The following is a 10,233-nucleotide window of genomic DNA, read 5'->3' on the forward strand; positions in this document are numbered from 1 at the left end:
GAGAGGCACAGATCAAAAAAAGGAAAAAAAAAAAGTCCTCCCTTATCACCCTCATGCCAAATCTCCATCCTTTTTCTTAAGGATAATCATTACCAACAGTTTTCTGGAAAACCTCTCAAATGATCACATTTATCTATGTATGTTTTAATCTCCTTTTGAAAATTTTAAGGAACCAAACTGTTTATATTGCCTTGTATCTTATATTTTTCACTTAATTACCTATCATGACACTCTTCCCATAATAACCATACAGATCTATTTCATTCTTTTTAATGGTTAACCACAGCACTCTCATTGCTGTTTAGCCACTAAGTTGTGTCCAACTCCTTGCAACCCCATGGACTGTAGCCCACCAGGCTCCTCTGTCCATGGGGATTCTCCAGGTAAGAATACTGGAGTGGGTTGCCTTTTCTTCATCCGGGGGAAAGTGCCAATCCAGGGACCAAACCTGAGTCTCCTGCGTTGCAGGCAGATTCTTTACCACTTAGCTATGAGGGAAGCCTCACTTCATAGTAAATGTGTACCATTATTTATTTAAAATTTCCCTGTGATGGGCATTCAGTTTAGGTTTCAAATGTTTGCTCCAAAAAAGAAGAAAAAAAGAAGCTCCCATTAAGCGACTATGAAAGTGAAGTTGCTCAGTCATGTCCAACTCTTGGTGACCCCATGGACTACAGCCTATCAGGCTCCTCCGTCCATGGGATTCTCCAGGCACGAGTACTGGAGTGGGTTGCCATTTCCTTCTCCGGGGGATCTTCCCATCCCAGGGATTGAAGCCGGGTCTCCCACATTGTAGGCAGACGCTTTACCGTCTGAGTCACCAGGGAAGTGCTACCAAACCAAAAAGCAATAGTTTTAGGAGCTCTTTTGTGACTCTTCAGCTTATTCCTCCAGATTTCTAATCTGCTTTTCAGTTCTGTCAATTTGTCCATTCTTTCACTTTAATGAGTAAATTTTACATTTCTAGAGTCCAGTATGTTTTTATTAACAGAATTCTCTCCTGTATCTTTCTGAAAAACATGTAGATCCAATGTTTTCTTTTCCTTCAGAGACTATACAGTTTCTCTGCCTGTTGATGATGCTAAGTAAGTCTCTGCTGCTGCTGCTAAGTCACTTCAGTCGTGTCTGACTCTGTGTGACCCCATAGACGGCAGCCCACCAGGCTCCCCCGTCCCTGGGATTCTCCAGGCAAGAACACTGGAGTGGGTTGCCATTTCCTTCTCCAATGCATGAAAGTGAAAAGTGAAAGGGAAGTCACTCAGTCGTGTCCGACTGTTAGCGACCCCATGGACTGCAGCCCACCAGGCTCCTCCTTCCATGGGATTTTCCAGGCAAGAGTATTGGAGTGGGGTGCATTGCCTTCTCCTAGTAAGTCTCTAAAGACTGGCTTTTCCCAACTTCTGTGTAATCTGTACAGTCTACATCTATCTCCACCGGAGAACTCTAACTCCACCAGAGAACTGTATCCCCACAGAAGCGCTCACCAGGCCTGCCCGCAGCAGCTTTGGCAGACAGGACACACTGCCAGAAGGCGTGTGAGGCGGCATCTCTTCTGGGTCAGGGCACGCAGTGACCATCTCAGGTCCAGCCTCAGTGCCCACAGTACCGCCACAGTGAGAAAGCACCATGGCTGTCCCCTTAGCATCACATCTCAGTGAGGACGAGCGGTCGTATCTGATGAATTCCCACGCCCTCAGCTCCTTCCAGTCCTTGAAGCTGCCTTAAGCCGTCCACCCTTAACTTCGCAGCAATCTTCTGCACATTTTCTGGACAATGGTTTCAGCGAGGCTGTTCTCTCTACAGAACTACTCCTGCCTACTAACTACTCCTCAGTTGTTGTTGTTGTTCAGTTGCTAAGTCATGTCTAACTCTTTGCAACCCCCAGGACTGCAGCACACTATGCTCCTCCTCTGTCCTTCACTATCTCCCAGAGTTTGCTCAAATTCATATCCATTGAGTCGGTGATGTTACCCAACCATCTCATCCTCTCTCGCCCCCTTCTGCCCTCAATCTTTCCCAGCCTCAGGGTCTTTTCCAATGAGTCAGCTTTTCCCATCAGGTGGCTAAACTATTGGAGCTTCAGCTACTTCTCTACTTCTCAGAGATCCCTCAAAAATGCTGGTCCACTGATGGTATTCTTCATTGTTTACGCAGACTGTTATTATTAATGCTGCAGCTTTTTTCATTTATATTTTTGTTATTTCATTGGGTTCCAGCAAGGACACCTTTCAAGTCACCTCCTAGAGTAAAATCTTGCTGATGTCCTTTTCACAATTCTCAATACAAAGAGCAGCACCTTGAACAGTTTTATTCTCCTTTCTGCAGGGAAGAGCTTCCATGAACACAGTGAAGAACTGTGCTCCAGAAGAGGGCATATGGTAAAGAGAAACCGAATGGCATAATACAAGTCTTAGGGTGTGGAGAAAGGGAACCCTCTTGCACCGCTGATGAAAAAGTAAATTGGTACAGCTGCTATGGAGAACAGCGTGGAGGTTTCTTAGAAAACTAAAAATAGAGCTACTATATGATTCAGCAATAGCTCTCCTAGACATATACCCTGAGAAAATCATAATTCAAAAAGGCACATGTACCCCAATGTCCACTGCAGCACTGTTTACAACAGCCAGGACACAGAGGCAACCTGAATGTCCACCAACAGAGGAATGGATAAAGAAGATGTGGTACCTGTATACAATGGAATATAGCTCACCCATGAAAAGGAATGGAACTGAGTCATTTGTAGTCATGTGGATGAACCTAGAATTTGTCATACCAAGTGAAGTCAGAAAGAGAAAAACAAGTATCATATATTAATGCATATGCATGGAATCTGGAATAAGGGTATTGACAAATCTATCTGCAGGGCAAGAACAGAGACGCAGACATAAGGAATGAACTTGTAGACACAGCAGGGGAAAGGGAGGTGGGACAACTTAAGAGAGCAGCAGTGACATCTACCATATGTAAAGCAGTAGCCAGTGGGAGAGTGCTGCGCAGTAAGAGCGCAGCTCGTGTTCTGTGATGACCGAGAGGAGTGCGAGGGGGGTGGGGTGGGAGGTCCAAGACGCAGCGGGTAGAGCTGAGCCACTGTGTTGCACAGCAGAAACCAACACAAAATCATAAAGCAACTATATTCCAATTAAAAGAAATATATATACAAGTCTTGAATTCTCTTTATTTCCTCTCTCTCACTTCATGTTGATAGCCCTGGTTAGGTGGTATGATAATATTAGAAATTAATACAAATGGAATACAAACTTTTTTGACAGAAAAATATTTTCAAAAGCCTTTCTTCATCTGACTTAGAGATGCATCACCAATTTCCTTTTTTCCAAACTAAAAGCCTAAAACCTAAAGTCTTCAGTAAGAATTTGTGTCCACCAAATTTTAAAAATGACTAAGAGCCAAAAAATGTATCAGGATCACAATAAAAATCTTCAATAACCAGGAGGGCTGAGCTGGCATCCACGAGGGGAATATTGGGTCGGGCAGAACCCACCTACCCACACATTCAGCAGGAGGAGAAGGTCTTATCCCAGGACTGAACCAGCTCCTGGGGAGAAATCTCAGTGACTTCACAGCTCAGACCAGATCTTTGCAAAGCTAAGAGACCAACCACTAACAAGCACATTGTTCGGTCACGGCCCCACTTTCTCTAGTGGGGGATGAAGAAAAGGGATAAACAGGTCCAGATAAATATGTAGAATATTTATACTCTTATTTAAGTAGGAGGAGCCTTGAGATGATATAAGATAATTTAAGATGTTGCTTCTCTTTCATTTTAATGTTTTTTTCTGAGAATTAATTCCAGATATAGTCACATATGGATGTGAGAGTTGGACCATAAAAAAGGCTGAGCACCAAAGATGATGCTTTTGAACTGTGGTGCTGGAAAAGACTCTTGAGAATCCCTTGGACAGCAAGGAGATCAAACCAGTCAATCCTAGAGGAAATAAACCCTGAATACTCATTGGGAGGACTGATGATGACGCTGAAGCTCCAATACTTCGGCCACCTGATGAGAAGAGCTGATTCATTGGAAAAGACCCTGATGCTGGGAAAGATTGAGAGCAGGAGGAGAAGGGCACAACAGAGGACGAGATGGCCAGATGGCATCACCAACTCAAAGGATGTGCGTTTGAGCAAACTCTGGGAGTTACTAAAGGACAGGGAAGCCTGAAGTCTGCAGTCCATAGGGTTGCAAAGAGTTGGACATGACTTAGCAACTGAACAACAAACAACAATATTTGTGGAAATATGTGTGTCTGATAGTTCTATGTTGGACACTCAAACACACACAAGAACACTGAGGTGCACCCAAAGCTCAGGAGGGAAGCCCTGTCCACGGTGCTCCTAATGTGGAGAAGACAGCACCTCTGTCGCCTAAGGCACCCCTCTCACCCAGCCTGACCTGAATGCCTCAGACTCTGGAGATGAGTCCCTGAATATCAGGAGCATGGACTCTGATGACAGGGAAGTAAAGTCAAGAACTGAGCTGTAAGCACCCTTCAACTCTGGAGTGCTTTCCCTTCAACTCTGGAAAAATCAACACTTGGTCTAAAAGGAAGTTTTTCTTTTCCTAATTCTTAATTCTACTGAATCATCCCTAGAGGGCAATTGGGGGGAAAATGTCTGCCTCTCTCCATTCCCTTCATAACTTCTCTAACGGGGTCATGTTTTCATTTGGCTGATAGGCTTAAAAGGCAGAAACTCGGGGTCCACCCTCTCATTTTGTTATAACACAGGAGATTTGGCTCACGACCACTACTGATTGCAGTTCACTTAAGACAAATAATTCCCAACCTCATCTGCCGCTCCCACTGCTAACTTCCAGTGGAAAAGTACTCAATAGTAACACAGAATTGGGCAAAAACAATCGAGATAGTAAAAACAAAGCAGTTCCATCAGGATAAAACAATGCTTCTACAATATACTAATTCTAAAATGTCAGCAACTGATGGCTTCAACCAAGTCAACCTAACATGGATGAGTTAACAAGGCACCCTTCCCCGAATGTGGGTGTGAGAACAGGAGCCTTGAGGCACTGCCAAGCACAGCAGGCAGCTGACTTCAGAAGGACACTGGGTACTGTGGAAGGGTTCTTCACTAAATGCTAGTAAAATGCTAGTTTTTGTTTACGAGCATCAGACTTCAGAAACCTTACTCACTCACTGAATTGCTGTTGTCATTCAGTTGCTAAGGCATGTCCAACTCTTTGGGACCCCAGATTGCAGCATGTCAGGATCCTCCATCCTTCATGGAGGATCACTCCTCCTCCTATCTCCTGGGGTTTGCTCAAACTCATGCCCATTGAGTCACTGATGTTATCTAACCATCTCATCCTCTGTTGCCCCCTTCTCCTCCTGCCCTCAATCTTTCCCAGCATCAGGTTTCTCAGATCACTGAAAAAGTTTGTATTAAATGGCCCTTAGTTGTACTTATAAACAATAATGTGTGTCACTGCCTATAATTTGCTCATTAAAGAAACCAAGGAGACATCCTTGGTAGTCCAGCGGCTACGACTCCACACTCCCAATGGAGGGGCATGGGTTCCATCCCTGACTGGGGAATTAAAGGCACAACTAAGAGTTCATATGTTGCAACTAAGACCCACTGCAGCCAAATAAATAATTTTTTTTTAAAGGAAAGAAACCAAGGGAGGACCTGGATATGGTCCTATCCCATCAGGGACCTCTGTGAGCCATGAAGGGGCCATGGGCCACCTGGGAGAAACAATATCATGTAAGACATGTTCCTGCCCTTTGGTTCCTGTCTTCAGTCCATCTCTCTTTCCAGACCTGCATATCCTTGCTCAAACGTGATTTTAAATCCTAAGAACTGGCATAAAGCTGAGGTATGACTCTGGACAGGCCAACGCTCTCATTTGTAAAGCTGGGGGAGACACAGCCCCCACCTCCAGGGAGATGGAGGGCCCAGCAGGGAGCAAGCTCAGTGAACGGCAGCTCTTCTTACTTTCAAAATCTGATTATGAGATGACAACTTCAGTGGTTGAATGGATACTATATGACCTACAATAAATACAGTCTCAACAGGGAGAAACAGACTTAGAAATATAAGAAAATGATATGACACTCTTTTCCCCTAAGATCCATGTAAACGCTCCTGAAAGCGCTCAATGCAAAAAACAAAACCCTGACAACAATAAACTTATTATGAAAATACTTTTCACATTTCATCTAAAACAGACAGGAGTAACAACTCTCTGGGCCTCACACCTGCTGAGCAGGTGTGGTTCCTGTGCTGGACTAAGCCTTGCCCCTCCCTGCCCCACACCCTCTAACCGCATGAATGTGACCCTGGCTAGAGAAAGGGTCTTTGCAGAGGTCACTGACTACCTAACTCTGACGACAGGTGTTCTCATAAGAGACAGAAGAGAAGACAAGACACACAGGGAAGACCACGTGAAGGGGCAGAGACAGACTGAAGAGGTGTGTCCCACAGACGAGCCCTGGAGCCACAGACACAAGGGGTGACAGGAAGGCTTCTCCCCAGGGTATTCGGGGAGCGCAGCCCCGCCAACACCGACTTCAGACTCTGGGCCCAGAACTGGGAGAAAATAAACTTCCGTTGCTTTTGGCGATTTGCTACAGTCTCTAGGAAGCACTGTGCTCTGTGGCTTCTGTCCATCACTGACCATTCACTGGAGGCCCTGGGGCAGGCAGCAGCCACACGAACCCGTGTCTCCTTCAGGTAACAAGCCTGAGTTCCAGCTTTGTGAACAGTAATGATTCAGAACCAAACACTGCAAACACTTCCATGTACTAAACTTCTTGGAGAAAGACCCTCAAGAAGTAGGCTCCTGCAGGCTCCACTGACGCAGTGGAGTGTGTCCCCTTCAGGTTCCATGTAAAAGTGTCTGCAAGTGTGTACTCCTTTAAGGACGTGCAGAGCCAATCAGAAGGACAGAAGGACACTGCAGAGAGGAAAGCAGATGTGCTCAAATGGCCAGACCAGAGAGCAGAGTGGGACCAAAGCATTGGCCCCCTCAAGCCTAAGCTTTACTTGGACAGGCATAAGCTTTGTGAGCTAGCAGTCTTCCCACACAGACTGTAAGAGTTAAGACAGAGGAATGCAGGGAGCATACATATCTTTCTAAACGTCCTCCCATAAAGCTTCACACAAGCCATGATCAACGACCATGCTATGACCTCACATTTCATAAACAGACACAAACTGGTGCATCCCAAGGTCTGAATGCACTGTCGATGTCTAATACTAGTTTCCCACTCACCACTCTGAGGTCAGAACCCATTCACACATCCAGACAAATAACAGTGCTTTTGCCTTTCATCTCCAATTCTCCATATGCAGTTGTGAGGACATTGGCAAAACAAGCAAAACAAAATATCATCTAGAAAATAAAATGTTACCTAGAAAATGAATTCCATAAGACATGAGACAGAGGAACCAGACGGCACAATATTCTCCAACTTAATAAAAGATTACGCATCTGTGTTCAAAAGTACCACCCACTCCAGAGTTTCATAGAGCGTGCTCTTCACTTTGCCACTGGAGAAACTAGATGAACATTCGCAAATCCTCTTAACATTAGATAGAAATTCTCAAATGCTCATTTAAGACTGGGGAAAGCTCAACAAAATCTCCTTGATTTTTTCAGGCTGTCTCTTCATAAGACGGTTTTTAATGTTGGTCCCAGGTCACTGCCTGCCTCAAACATGAATCTCTAGAGTACAAACATTACCTGGATTTCATTTTCTTTGTTCTTTCTTCACAAACTGTATACTTGGGACAGCAGTTTCAGAAGCAGTACTCCAGTGATGAAAAGGAATAAACCTAGTTTCTTGACCTTGTGACCACTCACTGCTAATATTCATGTGGAACAGCTCCTCAAACACTGTATCCACATCTTGGTTTTTAAATGTAACATCAAGAAAATTTCCTTGGGACTTTCCAGAAGGTCCAGTGAGTAGACTCTGTGCTTTCACTGCTGAGGGCCTGGGTTCAGTCCCTGGTCAGCGAACTAAGGTCCTGCAAGCCACTCAGAACAGCTGTAAAAAAAATTCCCTCAACTTTCTTTCCCAGTTACGCATTATGAAGAATTCACCAATTCAACAAACACACATCTTCTGAGAATCTATTTGTACTGGAAACTAGCTGTAGGGAATTTAGTAATCAACTAAACAGACAAATGCCCTGGCCCCATGCTACTTACATGGGGGGGGGTGGTGGGAAGAGGGATAAAATATGCAGCATGTTCCATACTGGTAAGCACTCAGGAGGAAAGCTGAGTTGAGGGTAAGACTGTCGGTGCCAACTTTGGCTTTGTTTTCTCTCTTTCTGTAACCCATCCATCTGGAAAGTCATCTTCAAACGTTACTGCTTGTTACTTCAGAATAATGACATACTGTTGATACATATGCTAAAATCTTCTTCCATGGACATTTCTTAATTCAGTGACTGCCGATTTTTACCAGCCTAGTCTTCCAGGTGTTGTCACTTGCTGTTCTTCAAATTAAAATACCTTTTGCAAAAATAAACTTCTCTTTTTCCGAACAACTGGGGGCGGGGGAGGGGGTTTCACGGGAAGAAAGACAGTAATATTCACTGAGCACCTACTATGCAGCTGGGGAGAGTGGCACTATGCACTGACCATGGCAGTTCATTCCCCCACGACCCCACGAGGTAGAGTATCATTTCCATTTTACAGAAAAAACAGACTCTCCAGTAACTTGTCTACACACAGTAAGCGGCACAGCGGAAATGTGAACTTCGCTGCTCATATATTTTGGTCTTACCTTCAAAATTCTCCACTATTGGGACTGTTTTTCTAAGCTCTTCTTTTTTTCCTGACCGCTCAATCTTTATGTTCTTTGAATGGTTATTCCATTTTGTTTCACAAAGCTGATATTAGTTTTCTACACTGCCTAAAAGCAGCCTCTTTTCCTTTCTCTATCACCTTCAAATTAAACTGGACTATGTTCAATTGAACTGAATCAAACTATGGGACTGTATTGAGCACGCATTTTTTAACTGAAATGACCACCGAATCCCATGATCATCACACCTTTTTTCTCCATCATCATCCTTTTTACTGAACCGTTTCCCTTGTGACAGAACCAGGCATCCAATTCTCAAGTGGATGGAACACCAGGGTGACCACCGGGATTCTTGTGACATGTTTACATGCTAACAAAACGGGATACAATCCAACGGATGATCCCGTGTGTGCACGGCTCCGGGTGATCCCGGACACCTTTCTCTAGCGGCTTTCAGGTGGGAGCACCGCCCCCCTCCACCGATGATGACCCCGACCTGCAGTCGATGGATAGGAGGTGCCGCAGAAAACGCAGCGCGAGAGCTGCTGGACTTTCCAGCCAGACCCGCCGGCGCAGCCCCTCTGTCTGCCGCGGTCCGGGCCCCGCCCGGTCGCGCACGCCGGGGGTCCCCGAGCGGACGAGCGCGCCCCCCGCCCGCGCGCGCCGGCCCCCGCCCTCACCACAGCCTCCTCTTGAGCGGCAGCAGGCTGCCGCGGTTGGACGGCGTGACGCCGATGGCCATCTGCAGCACCGTCAGGTACTTCTGGTACTTCATCTTGTCCCCGCTCCGCTCGCGGCCAGGGCCCCGCCGCCGCCGCCGCCGCAGGCACAGCCCCTCCAGGCGCCGCATAAGTCAGACCTGGGCCATCCGCCGCCGCCGCCGCGCCCGCCGCCCGCGCCCCCTGCCGCCGCCGCCGCCGCCGCCGCCGTGCGTCCAGCCGTGCGTGCCGCCCCGCGCCCGCGTGCGTGCGTGCCCGCCGCTCCCGCCGCCGCCGCCGTGCGTGGCCCGCGCCCCACCACCTCCGCGCCGCGCACCGGCCCGCGGCGCCCGCGCGCCTCCGGGCGGCCAGCTGGCAGGGCTGTGGTACCGAGCGGCGGGCGAACCCAGCCCCCGCACCGCCCCCAGCTTCCCGCACCGCCCCACCCCTTGCTCTCTCCCCGCACTGCCCCCGCGGCCTCGCCCCCTCCCCGCAGTGCCCCGCTCCTTCCCTGCACCGCACCGCCCCCTTTCTGCGGCCTCGTCCCCCTCAGCTCTTGGCGGGAGCTCACTCCTCACCACCTCCCGCAGAAGCCCAATCAAAACCATCCAGAGAGGAGAAGGACTATTCTGCATTTATAATCTCCCCCAGTAGCTGTCGCCGTGACTTGGGCTCCACCTTGCAGTGTGTGGACGTTCGCTGGGTAAACTGCACGCCTGTCTGTATGCTGTACGTAT

General features: G+C 47.3%; 1 protein-coding gene across 8 annotated transcripts in view; it reads right to left on the bottom strand.

Annotated features, from left to right (window-relative positions):
- TJP1 (tight junction protein 1) overlaps positions 1-9,758 on the bottom strand; it is a 263,264-nt gene extending 253,506 nt beyond the window's left edge. For all 8 annotated transcript variants that reach the window (XM_042235170.2, XM_060401399.1, XM_042235169.2 and 5 more), the window contains exon 1: positions 9,479-9,758. In XM_042235170.2, the coding sequence (XP_042091104.1) occupies positions 9,479-9,648 (170 nt within the window). In that variant the 5' untranslated portion in view covers positions 9,649-9,758. The remainder of the gene's footprint in view (positions 1-9,478) is intronic.
- Between the last annotated feature and the right edge of the window lie 475 nt (positions 9,759-10,233).

This window comes from Ovis aries, chromosome 18 (genome assembly GCF_016772045.2).
Source record: "Ovis aries strain OAR_USU_Benz2616 breed Rambouillet chromosome 18, ARS-UI_Ramb_v3.0, whole genome shotgun sequence".
In the NCBI taxonomy this organism is placed as follows: Eukaryota; Metazoa; Chordata; class Mammalia; order Artiodactyla; family Bovidae; genus Ovis; species Ovis aries.